Raw genomic sequence first — 24,508 nt, forward strand, 5'->3', positions numbered from 1 at the left:
AGCAATTGGCCAAGGCGGCGGTCAGACCGGTGACGCAGTGGAGGGAGCTCCTCCGGACAGGACGCCATTGTAAACTGAACCTCGCAACTTTAACGCCAGGACCTTATCTAGTGAGACTAGCCTAGCAGTGCTGTTCGAGGAACTGGCGGGCTTTAAATGGAATGTCATAGGGCTCAGTGAAGTTAGGATGCCAGGTGAGGCGTATACAGTACTAAGGGGCGGGCACGTACTGTGCTATAATGAATTAGCGCACAGACGAGAATTAGGTGTGTGATTCCTCATCAATCAGGATACAGCTGGCAACATAGAGGAGCTATATAGCACGAATGAGAGAGTGGCAGCTTAAGATGAGCACAGCACCAAGATGAAATGCCGTTCCGGTTTAAAGTCGGTCTGTTCGTACATTTCCCTCAGATCAAAAGTGATTTTGCAGAAATGAGATTTTGTCGAAACAACTGATTCACAACGCATTATAGTTCTCCCTAAGCTGTGTAGTCCAATCAGAAAAAAAAAGATGATGAGGTTCATGAACTAATTGCAGTCCGGTGAGGTATTGTATGATATGAGAAGTCAAATAAATTCGCTTTTTCATGGTCCGCTGCAAGACATCCCAGAGCACAATTGTGTCCTTACAGCATATGAACCAGTTTTCAATTGTTTCAAGAACAACCTCACAGAGGCGGCAGTTCTCAGATGGCACAAAAATGTGCTTATAGTGTATAAGTGCGACTTTCCTTTTGTCCTGTCGGGCAACTGCTGAGACATGGCTATCATTCGTTTATTACTAGCAAGTCAGACTACTCAAAGCGGCATGTGCCGCAAATAGCGAGGAATAAACAGCGCAAGGAAACGAGAGGTGTAGGCAGGAGTGACTTCATAATTATGTCAGAAACTAAGACCGGACCAGCCAGATCACAGTTCACTCTTATACGCACTTGATACGAATGCTGTTTTACCAGTCATTCTTTCTTAAGCAGGCCGTTAGTTAGAATGGTAGAGCAGCGCCATGCTGGATGCCGTGGTCAGCGGTGGCACCTGTTGGTGTCTCTTTCTCTGGGTCAGTTGCTGCAATAAGAGTCTTTTCTTTAAACCTCTTCTTTTACGCCTTTTTCAAATCTGCTCTATTCTCACGAAGCAGTGATAGTCGCCCAATTGGTGCCAATCGGCAGGGCCATGAATTATTTTCATTCTTCACTCGATCACAGAAGCAGTAGCCCTGCTCAGTCGACGGCGCAAACATGGCGACCTAACATCACACGAGCCACCTCAGGTTGCTTTCCTGTGAGTAAGGTCCATACTGCACGAGGAATTTAAGATGGGTTAGTATATGTTCGTTTTGTTCACAAAACCTTAGTGGGCATAAGGCGACAGACTAGGAGACCCTGAAAGAACGTCAACCTTTTTGGCATTGCACTATGCTGCGGTTAGCTAAGCTGGCGTCCACAGCATTCACTACATAACAACGGTTGGATGCAGGTTTGCGTATACGGAGTCTGGCGCTGTGCAAGGTTTCCAATTTTCGAATCCACGGTATATGGCTTTGTGAAGCACTGCGTCATCTTATCGAAGAATACGCGTTCGCTCGCCGCACTCTCACCTTATGGAAGGGTTCCCCATAGGCCGATCGATACCAGAAAGCGTATCACGCACGCCTCCTAGCGGCGACGCGTTCGTCGTTTGAACGCCTCGCACCAGGGGGCGCCGTCTGTGTTGCGGAATTCACCATCGCGCACACCGCGGTCCCGGCCGTAAGCTCTGCGCCGACCCAAGGTCCATCCACTCGGTAGTACGGAGTGAATCCGCCGCGCGCCGACGTGCCATTCGCAGCAGCGACCGGCAAACCGACCGCTGCTGCTGGAGTGAACGCACCGCCCGCATTAAGCGCGCTCGTCCGATGGAAGGCCCCAGAAGCGACCACCGCTACAAGCAACCGAGGGTGCATCGCAGCGACCGGAGGACTGTCGGAGCAGCGCACCAGTGACGACCCCTCGCCGTCACTTGGCCAGGAGAGGAATTACGCCGTTTTCGGTGGCGCGGTTTGTTTCTGCCCGCGATTGGTCTCGTTGTGAGTGAGCGGGCGGCTTTTCGGCGGCCGCAAAAAACCATGCCGGCACTCAATCGATTCAAGATGGCCGCGCTGCTGGTGTTTGGCCTGTGGACCGGTGCAGCGACGGTGTTTCCCTGCGTGCGCTGCTCTGCCGAGACCGTGGGCTTCGAGGCAGCCTTCCAAGGTGAGCGAGCCGCCTCGTCGCGACGCGAGTGCAGCGACCAGCCTGCCTTCTGGCGAATGCGTGACTCAGACGCCCCCGGCTCTCGGACCCAGGGCGCGAGCGCGGTAGCGTGCAGTGGCGCGCTTGCGGAGCGAAAGCGCAGTCGATAAAATCCGGCCTGTGCGCTGCGTGCGGCCGTAAATCTCGTTTGTCCCCTATTTTCTTCTTGGACCCGGATGAGGTACTACGTGATACAAGGGAAAGATACGGCCCCCTCCATAAACCTGCATCAGCGCAGTGCATGCATAAACTGGCGTGCCGTGTTCACGATTCGCAGTGACGCTGTAATAATCTCCAAAATAAAAACCGTTCGTTCACGTACCGTGTCCTGAAAACAACAGAACTATGATAGCAAAAAAGCACTCAATGGCGGCATGTGCGGCTTTCTGAACGGTGCATGGAGATGTGGCATTTTGCAAACCGCTGTCGCAGTCACTGACAAAAAACGTCCCATACGCGCTGCTATGCAGAGAACTGGAATTTCTTTCACCACAGATGATGGTCATGGCAGTAATCACGCATATTTCTAATTCGTTTTATGAGTATCCTTAATGCTGGCATTAAACGCCTCATGTCGCACATACATCTACATGTCCTTGACGCGGTTATCGCGCAACGTTACTCGAAGCTTAGAGCCGCACGCCTTTTTCTCAAACACGTATTCATCTCGTTTTACAAACTGAGGCTAGAAACTCGGCGTGAAAAGAATGTAGCGCTAGAACCAAGACTGGGTATACCATTAGAAGCAGATGCCAGTAGTTCATGGCCATGAAACGCAAGCACGGAAGTTTGCATTGTTACACAGGGTTATTACTGGCGCACAGACACAAGAAGCACACTACGACTAAACAGCATTGAGAATGATATAACCCATAACCAAAACCCAAGCGAGCACTTCACGTGTGGGCGGAACTAGCGTGCATGAAGAGGGCTGAGGGAACAGATGGCACATTCGGCGTAAAAATGAAAGAGCTTTCGTTATTTCCTTCTCGTATTGCTAGCACAGGGCCTCCGCCGCGTGGTGCTGTCTTTCCTACAATCGCGCAAGTTTCCTACCTCACTGTCGAAGGTGCCTCGGATGGCGTTATTCATAGCCTTGATGACACGTCTGGAGTGGCAGTCTAGTCGCTTGGGCAGTAAAAGGAAATTTTAACCTATACACTTAAGGCTGATAATGTGGACGCGAGGTTTTCGTAGAGGTTCGCGCGGTTGGAGCCTTAAAGTGATGCTAATACTAGGTCAGTCTAGACTGATAGGGTAGGGTAGAGTCACATGATAGCAAATACGCTATTTGTATTGAAAACAACGATTTTGTAAGCAAGAAAATAGCGTTAAAGTGACGTACACGTGGTCCCATTTTTGGAATATGTGTGCAGCGGGGACGAGTGACGTTTTTGTGAGCGAACGCTATTTCACCGTCTCAGTGGGCAATGAACATCGAAATAGAAGGATATAAGCGGGACGAGCACAGCCGACAGTGCGAACTGTATAAAAAATTTTCACATTTAAAACATCTTTCAGGAATTCTGATGTGTTCAATTCTATGATCTTTCCTCTCTTTTTTTTCTTTCCGCGTTAATTAATCTTTGACTTATACGATCGCTGAAGCTTTCGCCTCGCATTTTGTGCGCGTAGGCTGCGTGTAGCTGTTGTACGCAGCAAGTTGAGAAAGCTTTCAACGCTGTTGGTGTTTGCTGTGTGTGCTTGCTACGCGCCCAGTGAAGAGGTTTCGTTCTCACTTCAGCAGTCGAATCGGCTACTTTGTGCAGGCTGCACGCGTTATGAAATTCCAAACTGTTTGTTTATTTATGCTCACATATGCATGTCGTCAAAGTATGGAGCGGGACGCGAGGGCGTGGCCTTCCATATTTTCTGCGCAGTGGCAAGGCGAATGTGCTCTTATGTTTGCTCAAAAATAGCTGAGAAGTACCAGATGCATGCCCAGTCCTCTATAGGAAAAAGACGTCCCATCGCGGGTCATCCTACACGCAATACACACAGCTCCGGTGCACAAAGCAGGGATTTACGAGAAACATTCAATCAGCTGATGCCTGTCCGTCAAGATTATGCATTCATTCACTGGCGACAGCTAGCCGGAAGGCGTTAGAGTGCAGCTGGGGGCAACGTACACTGCTTCCGTTTCCGCTCACAACACACAGGAAGGAATTCACCAACGCGGAAATCTCAACAACCACAACAGAGTCAATCCGAAGGGATGTCTGCGATCGCACTTACGACCCGCCGCGGTGGCTCAGTGGTTAGTGCACTCGACTACTGATCCGGAGGTTCCCGGGTTCGAACCCGACCGCGGCGGCTGCGTTTTTATGGAGGAAAAACGCTAAGGCGCCCGTGTGCTGTGCGATGTCAGTGCACGTTAAAAATCCCCAAGTGGTCGAAATTATTCAGGAGACCTCCACTACGGCACCTCTCTCTTCCTTTCTTTTTTCACTCCCTCCTTTATCTCTTCCCCCTACGGCGCGGTTCAGGTGTCCAACGATATATGACACAGATACTGGGCCATTTCCTTTCCTCAAAAGCCAATTTTAAAAAATCGCTCTTACGGAGTAGTTAGTCACCAAACATGCAATAATGGACAGCGCAGTGTGCCATTTGGTGAGAAGTGCGCATGCAATTTTACGCTCAGATGTAGCTTTGACTCAGTAGTTAGAGTGCGGCTGCAGCTCTCATGCTTCTGAGGATCGATTGAAGCGTATACGTACACTATTCACGACAGCACACAAAGCACCGAAGGCCATGCGCTCGCGTTATCGTCGCTAATGTATGCATGAGTGAACGCGATCAGCAGTTTGTCTGCAATCTGCGGCTGCCCTCGATAACATCACGCGGTTTATTTCACATCCACTTTGCTTGCAAGGAGACGCGGACGCCTTGAGCCTATGCTACAAGGTATCAAAAACGGCCAGCGGTGACTTATTGCTCAAACTGCGTGACAATACGCTGCATTCAAACGCAACAACTGGAGTAGCATGCCAGGCCGACAACCAGGCAGACCTCGCCTGTTCCATTAAAGTTCTTCTCCTCCTCTCCAAAAGCCGCAAACATTGTGTCCAAGGGGGCTTTCCGGTCTCCGTCACCTCCCAGCGATCTATGAACACTGTCCGAAGCCGAAAGTGATTTCGTCCACATCACAGAAAAAGACATGCTTGAAGGGTTCAGCGACCAAGATGCCACAGATGATCACCTTATCAATATCCGGAAAAGCAATAAGTACATAGACACAAAATACCTTAGCCTGGCGTTTAACACCAACACCTTGCAAAACACAATCGAAATGGGACATTTGAAAGAAAATGTAACGCAATACATACCCAACCCTCGCAGATGCTTTAATTGCCGAAGTTTTGGCTACGGTTCATAGTTGCCGCAATCCCAAAACTTGCGCGAAATGCGCTTCGAGGGATCACCCTTCTGATGAATGTGACGCTGCCCCATGGGGTGCAATCTACGAAGGAGATTACTCCGCATACTGCGGGGCGTATCCGTTCAGGAAGAAGGAAAAAGAAATATTCACTATAAATACTAAATAAAACATTTCATTTAAACAACCAAAGAAGGCGACTTGCTATCACAGACACATTCTCCTTCACCACAAAATCCAACTTCACCGATGTGGTGCGTGGGCGCAGCTGCACACCATGCCAGGCTTCTGCATCTGTCCAGGCCACATGCAGTGAGCCTGATGCCGGGCCATCAGCGCCCCCGGGTAGAGTAGCTAATTCTATACCGCCGCCCCCGAAACAAACTACGTGAACCTACGGGTTGGCGGTCCTCACGACCTCTTCCCGCAAGTTGAGGGCTAACTCGAGCGTCCATGTGCCTTCTACACGGTCATCAGCCTTGCGCCGTCCACGTCAGGTGGACGGCGGTACTCTTTGTATCGGTCATAAAGAAAGAGGCTCCAAGTCATGTGGGAAACAGAAAGCTAGTCTACTTTTTCTACTCATCACATGCAAAATAAAGTGGCGCCTATAGTACATCGAAATTGCAGGGGACATTTAGGCAAGTTAAGCGACATAAAATAAATATCTGCTTCACTGTCTCTTGTAGCTGTTTGCACACAAGAAAAAACCTAGGTCTCCAGCATAGAATTGTAACGTTTTCCGCCGCGATCGAGAACACGCGAGCAGACATTTGGGTGCGTAGCCATTATAGTACGAAGGGGAGTTGCTGCTCGTGAAGTAAAACTTAGAGGCTGTAGCACCACTCTGCTTACATGTAAAACTATAACAGTGCGCTCCGTATACCTCGAACCACGCCTGAAAATAACTCATAGTGAGTTGATGCTGAATATTAGAAAACGTTTTAGAGCAACTGCCAGAGCTTTATCTGGTATACTTCAATGAAGATTCCACTTTTTAGGGTAGTGGGAAAACAGATACCAAGGTCAGAGTATAGAGGATTCCATTCTATGTAGTAATGTGTGTTGGGTGAACTTTGGTAATGGCACATACTGCTCCCAATCGTCAGGGAGAATAAGCTGTTTCGTTTTATCTTTTAGTTCACCGTCACTTATTAACGATTCTAAACGGGATGTTTCGGACAATGCACATGGAAACGGTTATATCCTTGTCATAACCAGCCTCTCATCCACGCCAACAGCCATCGCAACAAAACCGCGACGATAGAAGCTACATTTGGCACTGTTCCGAAAAAATGCCAGCCCCGACAGAATAGTTAAACAACCTAAGTGTAGACGAACTTAATTAATTTTTCACAAACTGTACTATTACGGCTGCGTGCCTAGCTATTCCTCAGTCCTCTGGAGATGTAGAATAAAATAAAAAAAAGTTTGGTATGCACAAGAATGTAGAGAAGCAAGAAGGGAACAAAACACGCATTTTTCGTAGATGCCCAACATATCAGAATTCTATAAATTTTAGAAAGGCGCGAGAGAAGGCCATATATATTCGTCGCAGTGCCAAAAATTCATCGTGACACAATTACGTGTCTTCTATAAGCAGCTCAACCATGTCGAAACAAATGTGGAAGAATGTTCGAAGCTAACTGGCAGCTACTCCCCATTCTCACTGCCCCCTCAGTTAGAACCCCTGAGGTACAGTGACATCACCTGGTAGGTTAACAATAGATTAACCTTTGTCCTAGAATCTCGTAAACTTCTCGACATTTATCAGTGTGGATTTAGAAAAACGTGCTCAACTATTTATCATGTTGTTCGGTTTGAAAATACTGTCCGAGAAGCATTGATACACAGAGAGCACTGTCTTGCCGTCTTTTTCGATATGGAGAAAGCATAGGATACAACCTGGAGGTTTGGGGTCCTCCGCGACCGAGTGGACATAGGCATCCGCGGTAGGATGTTGAACTGTTGCAATGATTTCCTGTTCAATAGATAATTTCATGTACGCATAGGCACAACCCTTTCGAGAAAATTCATTCAGGAGTATGGGGTACCTCTGCGGTGTATTTTAAGCACAACACTTTTTGTTGTAAACATGAATACAAGTTGCAGAATAATCTCAAAATCTATTATCTATTCAGTCGGTGTTGGTGATCTCCAAGTGGCCTGCACATCTTCCAACGTATCAGCATGCGAGAGACAAGTACAGTTGACAATAAACAAACTAGTGACGTGGTAGATAGGAATGGATTCCAGTTTCCGCACAAAAAAACAGTAGCTGTTCTGCTCTCGCTCAAATTAAGCCTACAAACTGACCCCACCTTACACATAAACAAAACTAAATTACCTGTAAAAAATGAACACAAATTTCTTGGTATTACGTTTGACAAAAGCTTACATTCCTATCTCACATGAACGCTCTCAAAAATACAGCCTCGAAATCTCTGAACATACTCAAAGTACTCTCACGAAAACGCGGGCGGTCTGATAGGACATGCCTTTTACAAATCTAACGCTGTTTTGTACGCTCTATGTTAGATAATGAATGTACAGCATACAGGTCAGCGAGACCATCGTACCTCAAACGACTGGATCCGGTGCAAAACCTAGGGTTGCGTCTCTCAACTGGCGCGTACAGAAAATCACCATTAAATAATCTTCAGGTAGAAGCAAATGAACCACCACTCGCAGACAGAAGAATGCCTACGTGTGCACAAGTGCTGGAAATAAGCTTCATATTTTCCTTCCGTTGTCTAAGGTCCTTAAACAACGAATTAAATAACAAATTACACTTCCTAAAGCCAGTTTTAAGTGAATGGAAGTCATGCGTGCACCAGGAACGTTTTAAGGAAGTCATTGTCTGCCGTCTCCATACAGGCAACACCCACCTTACACACAGCTTTCTGCTGGCAAAAAAAGACAAACCAGTTTGCAAATGTGGTGAAAAGCTTACAGTAAATCACATTTTATTTTGATGCGCGAAAAAAGAAAAGTTGAGGAAAAAGTGCTTTTCCCTGTTTTATAATTAATGCATCACTTTTCAGCCAGCGCTGCTCTTAGGTGATAATGCAGTTGTGGACATGTCTTTTCTTTTTTAGATTTCTAACAGATGCACGTTTTCTTCAAAAAATGTAAATTATGACCCAGTGCTTCACCTGATGCATTTCAACCACTTTTTGATTCCTGGAAAGAAGGCTGAGGTGTTTATTTGAGTGATTGAGAGCCTCGAGATCCTTGCCCAGCCAAGGATAGCTGCTGAGGTTACCCAACCCTCTTTTGAAGCTTTTACTAGTAGCGATTTCTAGAATTTCTTTTCTGTGTGATCACTAGATAGTACGAACGTTTTAGGCCCCCTATATCACCGGTTGTTTTTCACAATTCTATAAAATTCAGAAAAAAGCTTTTTCTATACTCTGTGCTTGGCGCATGATGGCCTTAGTTGTGTATGTGTCATAAAACACAACACAAAACAAAGCAACGATTACAGGAAGAGCAGAGAAGCTGAGAAATATATTAATATGCGCAACAAACCATGGTAACAAGAAAGTAAAAGGGATATGGAAAATATTTCTCACTCAGAAGCCGGACATAAGTACATCAGAATCTCACATGCAGTCTGCCGGGTTCACTACAACGTGCCAGTAAAAAGGAACGTAGTTCGCTGGTCAGTTCGACAGGAAGCACAGAGTTACGTGCTTCGGCCACTACATGGGTTGCTATTCATGTGGGATTGATAGGAACGGCATCGATACTAATAGCATAACCTGTGCCGAGTCACTGGAAATGTCATGTCAGATTTTCTGCACCACCTATACGACGTTCATGCCTGGTGGAACAGCAGATATTCAGGTTCCCATGACGTCAGGATGGTCCTGTCCTCCAAGCTGACACCAGGAATTTCAACAAAGGAAACTTTGCCCACAAATATCAGCTGTTTTTCGATAGATTGAAGAAGATGGATAGGCAATTTGCAGTAATACTGTGACATATATGTGCACCGATCAGAGTATTTCACATACATGGAAGGTGCTGGACATTTTTACCGGCATGAAAGAAACGCGTTACATGGCCTTTTGCAAGTATGGCTGCTAGCTTGCACTGCTATTGAACCAGGAAAACGACATATTTCCCTGTGCTTTCCTTGGCTCCGGTGACTGCTGGTTGAGTTAATAAGTGTACAAAACAGATCATATAACAGTCGATGAGCATTTGTCTAATAGTGAGACACTATGACTAATATGGCTCTGCACATTACACCCACCGCGGTGGCTCACTGGATAGGCCGCTAGGCTTCTGAGCCCGAGGATCCGGGTTAAATCTCGATCGAGGCCGTCACGTTTCCATGTAAGCAAAACGCAAAATGTGCCCGTGTGGTGTGCGTAACTCCAGGTGGTCTAAATTAATAAAGTTATTTATCATCACACCCACAGCGCCATTGTCTGGCATTAAATTAGTTGGAGTGGGGGGGGGGGGGGTGAAAAGAAGAAATATACGGATACCACCGCGTGCGGGTGGTGGTTGCAAAAAAAAAAAGATAACATTGAGATAGAAAGAACACGGAATTATTATACATAAAAAAATGCCACAGCATGAAAGAATATGAATGATTTGATAATATGGACACTACTTCATCGGGCAGCTTGTTCGATTCCGAAATTGTTTAAAAAAAAAACATTCTAAACAGGTCCGTCCGGCATCTGCATTCTTTAAGTGAATGATCTATCCGTAAAGACACAAAATTAGGGTTGACTATATATTTGGTTCGGTTTATTCCAATTCCGTAATGAAATACATTAAACGCATATTAAATGAAATTTTAAACGCAGAACTTCCCTACGTTTTTGAAGTATGTCCCAACCCAAAGCTCTTTCACGCTCGTTACACTGAAATATCGTCTATAGTTATTAAGAACAAAACGAACGGCCAAATTCTGAACTCTTTCTAGCTTCTGAGTGTCAAGCAAGAATTTCGGATCCCATACTGTGCAAGCACACTCAAGCATGCTTCTAACATTTGTGTTATACAGCAGCTCCTTTGTATTGCCCTTGCCTTCCATGACTGTATCGTTCACAATCTATGTGCTGCTTCGGAACGTTAAATTCCACAATTATTTGTACTTCTTAAGCAGCACGTACAGCAAGATGTCAAATTTTACGGGATCAGTGCGCTCGGAACAATTTCTTGCTGTGCTGCTTCATGACCCAGCCGCCACGTTTGGATACCATCGATAACGGAGTAAGAGCGCGGCTCACACAAACGAGTAATTATCCATTTTCAATCGACCTCAGATTAAGGAAGACACATTAGAGACTACATCATGGATCATGGGCGTCCTCTCATTAACTGCAGCCATCTTAGGCGATTTGCTTGCGTTGCGGAGTCAAATTGTTTTTTTCCGAGCCTGCAGCCGAGTCTTGCTGCGTGGCTGTGCGATCTGCTGGAAGAGTTACATGCCACGAACGTGTCACAGGAGTAAACACGCAGCGTTACGTCGACTGATGATTACTACCACTCGCTAGTTGTGCTAGTAAAATTGTCTAGGAGTAATTTTGGCCTCGGTCATCGGCTTGCGCGAGCAAATTACCCAACTCGTTTGAACGAAACGCTCGTTCACCCCCACTCGAGCCGTGAGCTCGATCACCGCGCAAGGTTGCAGCAAGTTTTAGGAGTGAAATCAGTCAGACAATGTGTATGAACAGCGGGAAAACAGGGTCGCTGGTGCAGTGCATGAAGTGTGAAACGCGCCAGGGAAAGGTTCGTCTTTCTTGTGCACTGTATTCCAGCTGCTACTTTGTGCTGGTAGGTTATTCCACTACAATCGAGTGGAGTAACCTACAAGCAAACATAGCCATCGAACCTAACGCATCTGAATTTCGTGACCTAGTACGCAGAGACGTTGGCATTTAGAAACAAATTTTCTTTTTTTCTTAGCCTTGTACTAGTAATATTTTTTCTTGCTCTTTTCGTGTCCAGAGAGAAAGAGAGTTTATTGACGGGAAAGGCAGAGATGTTGGCCGAAAAAAAAACGGCCGCCACCGTCTTGAAGACGTTGAAGTAACGAGCGTTAGCTGCTTGGTTTACTAGACGAAGAAAGCGAAGAAGAACGCGCCGCCCGTCTCGAGAAACGGAATGTAATACCCTTTGAAACGGGATGAATTGCCACCTTGCTCGGCTGCGCGTGCACGCACGCCGCCTAGCGAAACGATCACCACCTAGCGCCATCTATCAGAAAAATTACGGTCCACGTGTACTCACTGTCGCGTTGCACCCCCTCAAGATACGTCCCAAACAGAATTTGCTTCGTTTGGGCGGTCAAGGTGGGCCTAGAATTCGATTTGCGGTGCGATATGGTAGCGCTCTAATTAGTAACTGCATGTATACTATGTTTACCTATTATTTATTTCTGGTTATAGCTCTATTACACAACCCATAGGGTTTTATTTGCCTACCAAATTCGGTATACAACAGTCCCCGGATGGGTGCCCGTTGTCGGAGTATATATAGCGGCACGAATGTATACATGTATAGCGGTCCCGTACCGGGACAGTTTTCCTGCCCGTTTTAGGGTATTTTTTGGTGAGCGGGGAAGAGAGATGAGAGGTCCCTATCAATGTTATGGGCGCCATGTTGGATTCGAGAAACCGAAACTATTGCGCCGTTTCATCCTCTGACGTCATTTTCACATAGTTGCACTAACATTCTGCACCGTGATGTCATCATTGGCGCGCGGCAGATGGTTGTTTCTACAATGCTATTGTAGACGGCGCTACAAGTCTCAATGCGAGATGCCCTGTTAACTAGCTGCAGCCACAGATGGCGCTTTGATCTCAGGGGGTAGGAGACCTCACGAAATCTCGAAACGTGATGAATAGTTCCTGCAACAGATGGCGCTCTGATCAAGGGTGGTAGCAGACCCCACGGAATCTCGAAACGTGATGAGTGAGAGCTAACGCTCTTAAAAATATCTGGCCTACTACTCTGCACTGGGGAATGGCAAGAAGAAGGAAGGTCACGATGGGGAATGATGATGACGGGAGGAGGCAGATGAAAAAAGACAAGACACACTTTCTAACATTACAAACGTGAGTCAAGGCACGTGTCACTTCAAAAGCGTGAGACCACCCGCGTTGCATGTAGACTTTTCGAACTCTCGGCCAAGCGCCTAGGGTCAAATTCTCGGAGAGGGACATGCTGTCAAAAGACTTCAAAGTAGATGCTAACATGAATCTTTCTAGTGCGTATGGGCCAAAAACGAAAGACACTACTCTCCTCATTGGTTGTCGTGCCCTAATATTGTATCGCCTACTTTGGACTTGCATTATAATGTCTGTTGATGTTTTTCTGTGTTGTTTTGTATGTATTACTATTTGCAGGTATTTATATTTCACTACCATGTTATCGCTAGCCTGTCAATTGTACCTTTTTCATGCTCTTGTTGTTTGTTCATGAGCAGCATTCTCGGACAAAAAAATTTAAAACTGGAAAATTGTAAGGTTGTACTATTATGGAAATATTGAAGGTAAAGGTTCATCCTTCTGATATCTAGCAAAATATTTTTTTAAATATTGCCATCGTTCGCATCGAACAGATTAAAACTGCTATAAAAAAAACAATGGGGAACGCTTTTGATGATAGCAATACCGCTAATAGAAAAAATACAAGATTGCCGTTGAGTGATCTAACGATATATTCATTTTTATAATGAAATTTTATATGATGCGAAAAAATTGCGTTTATGAACAATTTCCTGCTTAAAAATACCGTTGTGTATATCGCATTGTACACTAAAACCTCAACAATTATGCATAAATACCCTCAACGAGAGTCTTTAGGGGCATTTTAAAATAAAAAAATAAAAAACGCAAACGAGACGCCCAGAGGGATGAGTCTAATTAGGACCAAAACAGAGAGTGATCTAAAACATTTTAGCAGATGTCACTTTCAGCACCTCGTCGAGAAGGTGCGTTTTAAGAAAACACCGCTATCATCCTACTTTGAAGTGACATTCAGTCTTTGTCAGGGACTCCAGAATTCGTTCCTTAATAGAAGCAAATTCGTTTTATAATCTGCCTTATACCGCGAGTCTTTTCATGGGTGTCCCGCACAACACCGATATCTTCATTTTGGGCGGTTCCTTGGCTGCCCCGGAGGCATTCCCTTCTTTTTTCCCCCCTACCGAAGTCACTATCTGATTGAATTGGAATCACCTTCAGCGTGCGGGTGGCGGCCAAACGCGCGCCGCCCCAGGGAACGAAACGGACGAAAAGGACAATCGGCAAAGTAGAAAGTTAGCACAAATGAATCCAAGTCGCACACATACAGAGTGAGGCAGCGGGCGTCTAAATGCAACGAGAATTCAGCACATCAGATCATCCCTGGCGGGCACGAAATGCGATGAGCTTTCGGGTCAGGAAAGATCCGATGAAAAAAAAACGGGAAAGTTGGTGAAAAACACGAACCACAACCGAGCAGCGGAACGGTGCCGGGACTGGAGATCACACGGGACCGACGTCGACGACGGCAGGGCTCTGTGAGGGGCCGAATCAGCCGAATCAAAAGTCAGGGCGCCGCGGGACGGAAAGGAAAAGAAAGAGAAAGAAAATGGAGAGCACTCCCTGAGGCGATTGGGTGCTGTGCAGGGAGAAAAGGGTATACGGGAGAAGGCGAGGAAGATCCGGAAGGCGCGCGGGCCGCATAGGGAAGGGACCTTAGGGAAGCAACGGGGACTGCAGTGCAGCGGCAGGAGGTCTGCTAGCCTTTGAAGTGTTCGACGGGGCCCCGTGGTTTTCCGGGAGGGCCTTCCTGGTTGGTGAGCCTTTCGGGAAAGGCTTGCGGACCTCGTGCCTTTTTCCTTGTGAGTCTGCGTGCGCGTGTTTACGCCTGTGTGCGTTCGTTCTTGGAGGGCCTGCGGGAGACGCCCGACGAAATGGAAATGCGCTATACCTCCTTCGATCTCTCCCGCACGCTCCCTCCTCTTCCTTTTTCCCCTTTCTGTCTCTTGGTCCAGAAAGGAAGGCCACGGACGAAATGAGATGCGCGTCGCCACATTTGCGGTTGCCCCTGCTTCCTTCGTTTAAGAGTTTTGCCTCCGGCTCTTGTGCAGTCGGGACTGTCCGTGCTGACCTGAAGTCGTGCGCTTCACTTTCCGCCTCTGCTTCGTTGCGTTTTAGTCCTCTTGCTTATACTGTAGCTTCTCGAGGTCGAACCTTCGGCATTGAAAAGGCAGATGAGATCTGGAGAATGCGCCTACTGCAATTTTGCGCCTTCGCTTTCAATTTCTATCGTGTTTGCCATTTTGTTTTTGCAGTTTGGATGTGCCTTTTAATGGAGTATACTGCGGCGCCAGTTGGTCAGACATTATGTTCAACGAAAAACATAGCGTTTTGACAGGACAAAGAAAGATGAGGACAGCAGTAGCACCCCTCCTGTCCTAGCCTTTCTTTTTCCTGTCTAAACGCTACGTTTTTTTGTAGTATATAATATCCTTTTAATGAGATTGGGCATACTGCGCTGTAAAAGGTTTCCATTTCTGTGCCTTCAGTTGCGGCATGTGTTTTGCGGGCAAAATTTAACGCATGCTGTAAATAACAGCAAGAGTTCGGATACAAGTTGTCGACATCGCCAGGATCTGACTATTTCACGCAATCTTTTGGGCTTGGCCTGAAATTTAGAGCTTGTAAGCGTTGGAAAGGTTCACACTGAACGTGTGGAATCCCTTTTTTCTAAAACACAGATACGCTAACGAAGCGGTTGTAACTGGGCTAGATTCATTTTTGTTGAATTCCGGATTTTTCACATGGGCGCTGCTCCTCCCTTTCCATGTCTACAGCTCCACTGGTTCTGAATAACCACGCGCTCGTACCACACATGCGCAGTAGAGATATGCACATACCCAATAATTCAGGGTAAAAGCATTTTTGAACGCGAAAAAGTTTGAGCGAAGTTTTTTCACATTTGTAAGATTTCACTATAACAATCAATATATCCGCAGTGAAAAGCGTTTCCTATTGGTTTTCAAAGGCAGTCTTAACTGCTCCATGCGAGCGATGGAAACACTATAAAGGAACTATTTTGCTACATATAGGAAGGAAGGTCATTACCTTCAATAATGCTGCACCAAGCGCACATTTGCAACTTCGGCTTCGTACTTGGCGCTTTGTGGTGCGAACCGCGTCTGCGGTGCCCACTTCTTTGTGTTTTTCACCAGTTTTACATACATTGAGCGAATTTCCGCGCACTCTGTTGATGCCATATCTTGCAGAAAAATTGCAGTGGGCACTTATGTGTCGCCATAGGGGCGTGACGCAATAGCGTTAACGGGTTATTGCCCGCTTATGCGGAACTGGCTATTCTCGACTTTACATTCATAGGTTGGTGGAAGTCTTCGTACCCGTCTTGGCGCAGTGGTGCAGCTGTTACGCGATGCGCCACTGCCCCACGATGGTTTGGTTTGGTTTAAAGGGGTTTAACGTCCCAAAGCGACTTAGGTTAAGAGGGACGCCGTAGTGTAGGGCTGCGGAGATTTCGACCACCTGAGGTTCTTTAACGTGCACTCACATCGCACAGTACTCGGGCCTCTAGAATTTCGCCTCCATCGAAATTCGACCACCGCGGCCGGGATCGAACCCGCGTCTTTCGGGCCAGCAGCCGAGCGCCATAACCACTGAGCCACCGCGGCGGCTGCCCCGCGATGGCAGGTGCTGCCACCGGGGGGGATTGTGCAACCCAGGTGGCTCTTCCCGAGATACTTAGCGCGGCCAATCATTAATTTAACTGTTGCCTGCATTGGTTCTCAGTTTGCTCACAATCCGGTGGGCAGGTTGTGATGACGCCACCAGGTCACGTAATCTAGGTCGCCCACCGAGGTTGCTGGAACGGCCGGCTATCCCGTTTGCGGGGATTGAAACGGTCGGCTCTATGCTGTTGATGTCGACGCTGGACAATTTTTGGTCACATGGAGGTACTAATGCTCACTCGTTAAGACGCTTATCGCGGTGTCACCATTGAGCGTCGAAATCTCAGCGTCAAGCGGCGGCATCTGCACTTCCTTCCACCACAAATCGGCTGCAGCTGCGACTGGATGCCGCACCGGCGCACTCATATTCAGCAGCTTCAGCAACAAGCGCCCGTGTGGCTCAAACATGTCCGGAGCAGACAATATAGTCTCAAGCGTTGGAACAGTGCCTCCTCTATCTCCTCTATTTTTTACAATGCCAGCCGCTTCGCCCGCTTCGCAATGGGAGCCACCGGTACGCCTCACTTCAGCTAGTTGCCGCGCTGCGGCGCTACCAAGAGGGCTCGACTAAAGTCACTGGAACGGGAAAAGTACCGCGACCATCACCGGAGCCGCCATATTTGGTCCAGCGCCGCTGAAGCGATGGCCGCGCGCAGTCTCTACGCAGGCACAAGCGTCACTACGTGACTGGAAATGCTGCGCACGCTTATCTCGGCCCATAAGAGCAAGTGCTACGTAATGCTGCGGACGATCTGTGTGCCGGCGGCCGCGAGAAAGAAGCGAGCGGACCATTTATGGCGGGGAATGACACGTCACCGCGGAGAACGAATCGTGAGCACGCGCGCGCTGGCCCGCCGGCGCGGCGGCGAGAGAAAACGAATGCGGTACTTTTCCCGTTCCAGTGACTTTAGGCTCGACAGCTTGCGTCATGCTTGCCAACGGTCGCGCGGGTCTGGTGTTATTTCTCCTACTCCTATACTACAGACCTACACCACGCGTCGGTCAGATTCCTGCTTCGTACCACTTCTTGCGTAGCTCTCGATTCATCCGCGGCGCGGCGCTTTTTCCAACGACAATCGGCTGGAGCAGCAGCTTTGCTCACCGTTTGCAGAGGTGGGCTGAGAGGAGGCACTGGTTGGAAGATTGCGTGGTTTTCGTGGAACATTTTGGTGAAACAACTGAAGAAAGCCGCGGACAGCTCCAGATCTCTGGTAGAGACGTTTTTTTCTTCATAGGAAAGATAACGATGGTCACAATCGGACCCGTTCAGTAAAAAGAACACTTCAGTGTCAATATGGTTACTTACCGTGCCGTGCAGGGACTGATGCAGCGTTTTCCATTAATGATGTCCATCGTTCTTTATTTATCAAGCAGGTGTTGTCTTCAACCGGTGCTCAAAACGAAAATCACCGCCAGCACCAACATAGCCGCGAGCATCCAATCTGAGCAGATGTCCTGTTAATACCTTGACGACTAAATTTGCGCCGCCGCAAGCTACGTCTCCATTTTTTTCAAACCTGGTTTTTTACGCGAACAAGCCGTCTGTTACGTGCTCTATGCATCCCGTGTGTAGCTCACGTCCCAAACAACGATGCCAGTACCGAATCGCCCATAAATGAGCAAGCAGGGAAGACCGAAACATTTTGCAATCCGTTACCAATGGAGAACTTGCGCTGAAGTTTGCGGTGCCGATTGCAGCGCCATAACATACTGCTTAGCAAGAAGAGCAAGCAGTTGTGGGTAGTACTATTAGCACTCTTCCGCGCCACCTTCAGGCGCTTATTGGCGTGAGCCTCCGCGCTCTGTCGAAGGCGTATGTACGTGATAGAAGTTAGACAATGAATGCCGTCAGCCAAACGCGGGTATCTAATCGCGCTGAATGTGTTCTCGCGTTTGAAGCGGCCCAAGCGGCTGACAAAAGCAGTTTTGAGTCACCGAATGGAACAATTGCAGTGCCTCCTTGGCTGCGCAGGCTCCCAATTGCAGGAAAACCAAGCTTCGCCTTTACGCGCGCTACACACGAACAGTGTTACGTCGTCGACGTGCAAGTGCCCAATATGGTGCACGCCGCCGCGGCCTTGAGCTGCAGCAATCACCCCCAGGGGAGAGACTCTGACCGCTGCGCGGCCTCTGGGTTGTCCGGCCGACGCCGCTCGCACCTTCGGCGCCGCCGGAGTTGGCCCGCTCTGCCGCCGTTGCGGATCACGTCGAACGGCGAGTCGGCGATCGATGGTCCCTGGGGCTGCCGGCCGGCCCGACGGACGGATGGCCCACTCCTTTCTTCGCATTTTCCGCCTTTTTTATTTACGTTTTCAGTCATTTCTTTTCCTCCGCTCCAATTCCATCGCCCTGCTTCCCTTCCTGACTCGTCCCCCCTTCTTGACTCCGGCCCATCTCCTTCAGCATATGTGTTTGCCGTCCACTATACCCTGCGAGCCCGGTCGTGCTCCGCTGTCATCTCTCTGTGTGCGGGCCAGAAGATGTTCCGAGGAATTTGTTCGTTGTTTATTCTTTCATACCTTCTCCTGCTTTTACTCTTTTTTTTTTGTAGGTTCCACTGACGCGTCTGTATATGGATATGTCGCCCGCATTCCCTTCTGCTATAGCTTATGATCTACTCCCCTCACCCCCTCTCCTGTCACTCCAGCCACTTCTTCAGCGGTCACTGCTCGCACCCATGGTGGCTGTTGTGCGTTCTGCCACCTCTGTATGTTTCTGCGCACCTGCAGGTTTTTGTTTTCCTTGCCTATATGTCCCCCATTCCTTGTGCACGGACAGACGTGCCTCTTATTCCTTCCTCTCGGAACGGTAATCTCCTGAGCTCCGCGCGGTCGGTCCGCTAAGCTTTGGCACGTGTCCCAGCGCGGAAATGACCTCCGAGTCCTCCGGGCGACGGAGGATTTGCACCCCGGTCCTTTTTTGTATCCCTTTCCTCTGTGCCTTTCCTCTTCCTCTTTCTGCCTCTCTCCCCTTCCCTCAGTTTTCTTTAGACACAGCGAGTGGCCACTGTAGGATCAGATCCGTCTGCGTGGTCGTCGCCAACGTTTCGGGCCTTCGTACATGTATTGGGGTGCGATGTTCTTGTGCTACTTCTGGACAGTCATATGCGCCTCTAATGAAACTTCTTTCATCGACGGTGGGCAAAATTAACGCATGACTGCGTTTCCAGTATGTTACGAAACGGCCAGTGCCGTGTGTTGCTTTTATGTTTTATTCCCAAATGTCTATGTCTCTGGGGCATCAATCAAGATAAAGTTATTCTTGAATTTTTTTTCCTGTAAGCAACTGTCAGCGTGAAAAATATGCGCCAGATGGGCTAAATTCTCATGAGCGTGAGTCAAGAAAATGAAAATAAAAAACGGGGGGGGGGGGTGTAGAAGATGGTTTATGGGGATTTAACGTCTCAAAGCGACTCAGGCTATGAGAGACTGACGCCGTAGTGAAGGGCTCCGGCAATTTCGACCACCTGGGCTTCTTTAACGTGCACTAACATCGCACAGCACACGGGGCTCTAGAATTTCGCCTCCATCGAAATTCGACCGCCGCGGCCGGGATTGAAGCCGCGTCTTTCGGGTCAGCAGCCGAGCGCCATATCCACTAAGCCACCGCGGCGGCGGGGTGTAGAAGACTAGAAGTGATGCCTAGCTCTCTTAGTTTTGCTTCATTGAGAGCATAAAAAAGGCGCGGGACAGAGAACTACGTACGGAGAAAAACAGAGCGATGTTTTTCATCTTTCTTCCTGCGTATTCGTCTTTCGTGCTCTTTTCACATGAAGTAGGCTGTACAAGTCCACTTGCCCAGTACAATACGCTGGCTGGTGCGGAGAGATTATTATTTTAATCCGCGCTTTGAAGCTCAGCATTAGGTTATTGCTGCCAGCGTCATTGCCTCGTCGCCACGCGGGCGTGCACATATATGCATATTTCAGTGCCAAGTACGAGGATATCGGTTCATTGAGTTTGCCTTAACTCACAGACAAAGCCGCAACGAAACTTGACACTGCCCAGGCATTGTCACCGGCAACAAAACAAAATGTGTTCGACAGAAAATAAAGTGACACTCCGACCAAAGTATCGGAGCAGCGAATCGATGTTTCCGAGCCGAGTCACTGATACGATACCCCTTCTTTTACGCAAACACGAGCAAAGAATACCTTCCTGGTCTAAGTGATCGGACCAATATTTCTAGTCAATTTTCAGGCTTACCTATTTCACGAAAGAAATGTCGACGGGTCTGTCCCCCGCTGCATTTTTTCTGTCGATCAGTTTCAGACCTGAAAACAGACGCCGTTCCGGGAACAGCAGAAACGAAAGAACTCAAAAGGACCGCACGCTTCTCTGCTCGAAGTCTGCTGCGTAGCTCTAAGCTGCGGCGCTCTCCCCTGGCGACTCAGCGCGGAGCTCTCACGGGGCTTTTAGCGCCTGACAAGGCTCTCTGTCTGCTAACACGAAAAAACGATCAGCGTCGATCTCTCTGCGTTGTCATGAGGAGTTTAAACCCGGTAAGGCGAAGAGGAAGGTAAAGGTTTGACAAAATTAATAGAGCGGGGGCGGGGAACTGAAACACGCCTCGTGAGGAAGTGGGATAGCTCTCGCGGAATTGTTACGTCGCGGATATTTTTCATCAGCGGCTTAACTACGTCGACTGTATACAGTGCAAAATTTCCTGTGTTGTGTGCTTTATCAATGAACAGAAAAGAAGCCCAGGTGGTCAACATTAACGCTGAGCCCACCACTATGGGGTCCCTTGTAAGCAATGTGCAGCTTTGGAACGGTGCGTTAAAACCCACATACCACATGTCATGCCATGCCATGCCGTACCATACCATACATACCATACATACCATACATACCATACATACCATACATACCATACATACCATACCATACCATACCATGCCATTTACTCGACCCAGTTCCATATTGTGACATTCCGTGTGTGCTACGAGGATCCACGTTCGACGGCGCGGCGTAGACGGAGACCCGTGACAGCGGCATCATCAATTACCCAGCCATGCTCTTTGAGTGACGACCAGAACAACCGGACCCGCCGCCGCCCCGGGGAAACAGGCTTTATCCTCCCCAATTTCCGGGCACATTCCAGGACAAGGGAGCTGTCAGCGGGCCAGAGCGCGCCGTACCACAGCCGACGCTATGCGCTACCGCGAAGACAACATTCTTTCCCTCCCCCCCCTTTGTCGTGGGCTATCGCCGGGAAGGCACCCACAGCTTCCCAGAAGGGCCGTGACGGACACCTGTCAGACAGACAGGCAGTACTCGCCAAGAATGTGGAAAGACAGGCGCTAGTGAATTAGCTCCGAAGAGAGAGCCTGTGTATACTCTCACTTGAGAGAGAGTGGTGGCGTTTTTGTTGTTTATTTAGTTTGTATTGTTAACAGACTCTGGGTTCGAGGCTAAGCCCAACCCAAGGGGTGGTCCCCATCTCGCATGTTATTTTGGATTGGAGAATTGATGCTTTGGGCGGGCCACTGGAAATGACCGCCCTTAGTCCTTTGTTAATCAAGTGCTTAAAAGCACATGTAAACGGATGCAGTCGAGTCTGAGCTGGGGCTCCATGCTTAGCATGTAATGTGATGCTACTTAGGCACTAACCTGCCCGGTCGATGAGTAAAGTAGTGCAAAGTTTGTTCTTTTGTAAATTCAGTTCTGCTTTTTCCAATTTAACTCTCTGTATAAGTATGTTGTAAAATTATGCTCTGCTGTCATCATCTACAAGCTCGCCTCCTGTTCATCTTCCAAGCCAAACGACACTAGAGGAAGGGTTTGTGAACCATCCTCGAAGAAACGGACGACTATTGAAATTCTACTGCAAGCACGCTCAGGACGACATCGTTTGCCAAGAGGGCCTTCAGCGCCGAAGCCCGACGGCGTGCAGCTTCTGCCAGCAACCGCTCGAGCCCAACTCCGGAGCCACTCCATCGCCCCCATGAAGTCGTCGGCACGTAAGCTCGGACGCCCCAGCCTCTGATGTATAACCTTAATCATGTGTAATTATTGAATATACCTGTTTGTTTAAACTGAGCCATACGGTGTCTCTTTGCCTCTCCGTCCCGTGTGGACCTGCGCATTATGGGGGTCATCACACTGGTGTCAGAAGTGGGGTCTCAAAAGCAAATGTCCTCTGAATGCTGTGACATTCATGACTTCAAAATTGTAATCAAAAGGGAATCACGGGACTGATTGTGGGACTTTTACCCCCATTTGAGAGGCTTGAGGCACTGGAGGGCTTGAAAAAAAAAATGACTGTATCTGAGGGAGCTCCCACTCCACAGCCGTCGCTCGGAGCAAGCATGCTGGCATTAGGAAGCGTCATTCCGACGTTTACGGGAGATAAGACAGGGGTTCCAATCTGCGATTTCTTTTCCATGCTAGAAGAGATTGGGAAAATGGGGGGATGGTCCGATGCTCAAATGCTGGGAATGGCGAGGTGTAAGATGGCAGGAGCTGCTCATGATTTTGCATGGCGAGACGAAAAAGTAAAATCCACAAAATCATTTGCGGAATTTAAGAAGCTCGCGTTTGAGCATTTCGACACTGAACCACGTCACGTGCGAGTACAGAGGTTCCGTGACGCCGGACAGATGGTAGGGGAGGACGTGCGAACGTTTGCGTCGCGGCTTCAGCGCTTAGCGCGCGATACGTTAAGCAGGGAGGAGGAAGGAGACCAGCTTAAGAAGAAATACGCGGAGGATATACTTAAAGAGGAAATGACCGCTTTGTTCGTGGCTGGTCTGCAAGACCCCGTGCGCCGGTTCGTGCTCTCGCGCAAGCCGAGCAATTTCGACCAAGCCGTGGAGGCCGCATTGGATGAGGAACAAAATGAGGCGTTAACGACAGCCGCAGCGAGAGTACGCGTCATAGAGAGAGCGGTGCTCAACCCTGAGGTTGCTCTCTTGACAGAGCGGTTAGATCGCTTAGAACAGCTGCTATCTCAGCAGGTAGAATGCCAGGTTGAAGCGCGCGCTCAACAGCGCCCATTCGCTGGAAACCGGAGACCGCCACAAAGCTACAGGCGCGGTATGCGAGATTTAGAAGAAATCGTATGCTTCGCTTGCCAGGGTCGCGGACACATCGCCAGGTTCTGCCAAAACGTGCGCCGTGGGGAGCCACAAATAGAAGCAGGCGAGACACGCCCTAAGCAAGCCTACAGCGGGGCTCCAGATACCGAGACAAAAACTAGTTAGTCCTCCCCAGCCTGAGGAGCGTGGGGAGGGAGCAGTGGATGATGAGGTGGTGGTAGTTTGTGTGGCCGACGAGGCATGCCCTGTTGTGCGTTGCAAGTTAAATGGTTGTTGTATGGAATTGTTGATAGATACGGGGTCAAAGGTGACATTGCTTAAGGAGAGCAGTTTTAACACGCTTCGAAGGAAGGGGGACCGCGAGGTGTTGGAAGCGTCTGGTGGTATGACAACCAAATTTGTAGGCATAACGGGGGATCCTCTTGGCATAAGTGGACTCTACCGGTTACACTTCTCTCTCGGCGGAATTGCATTGGAGCACCCCTGCTACGTATGCCCGGACACGGTGTCTCTGCCAAACGGAGTGTCAGGTATATTAGGGCAGGATTTTTTGAGAAAAGGGAAGGTAGTAGTCTCATTCTCTGAGGAAGAGGTTAATGCGGGCGGCTCAAAAGTTCCGTTTTTGAACAGGAGAGGGGCTGAGATTCGCATTACCGATATTGACACCCGTCAAACAGTGGGATCATTGGAGAAGGTATATTCGCGGGTTGCCGTCCGGCTGGTCGAGGAGGCGGTCGTCCTTCCTTGGTCGGAGCACATTTTGTACGCGTTTGTGCCTTCAGATGTAGAGAGCGGCGCCGTGGGAGTGCTTGAGCCGGTCGACTCTCTCAGCAATGGCCTGAAGGCAGCCGCGTGCCTCGTGACAGTTAATGACGCCCACAGAGTGCCCCTACGGGTGGTTAACTGTAGCCAGCAGCCACTGAGCCTTCCCAAGAACAAAACATTGGCTTTCTTCACCTCTGCGATAGAGCAACGTGAGCCCACCGATACGGTACTCGCAACTGTAGAGCATGCTAGTCCTTCGGCTGCTCCAAAGGTGTCGTTCGATCTTTCTCACGTAAAATCCAGGGAGAGGGAGGCTCTGG

The 24,508-nt window shown here is 48.6% G+C and overlaps 1 protein-coding gene across 1 annotated transcript in view; it reads left to right on the plus strand.

Moving 5' to 3' along the window:
• Positions 1-1,703: 1,703 nt before the first annotated feature.
• LOC144111166 (pikachurin-like) overlaps positions 1,704-24,508 on the plus strand; it is a 180,369-nt gene continuing 157,564 nt past the window's right edge. The window contains exon 1 of the mRNA XM_077644331.1: positions 1,704-2,231. Coding sequence (XP_077500457.1) covers positions 2,105-2,231 — 127 coding nt within the window. The 5' untranslated portion in view covers positions 1,704-2,104. The remainder of the gene's footprint in view (positions 2,232-24,508) is intronic.

The sequence above is a fragment of the Amblyomma americanum genome, chromosome 11, assembly GCF_052857255.1.
Source record: "Amblyomma americanum isolate KBUSLIRL-KWMA chromosome 11, ASM5285725v1, whole genome shotgun sequence".
NCBI classification, from domain to species: Eukaryota; Metazoa; Arthropoda; class Arachnida; order Ixodida; family Ixodidae; genus Amblyomma; species Amblyomma americanum.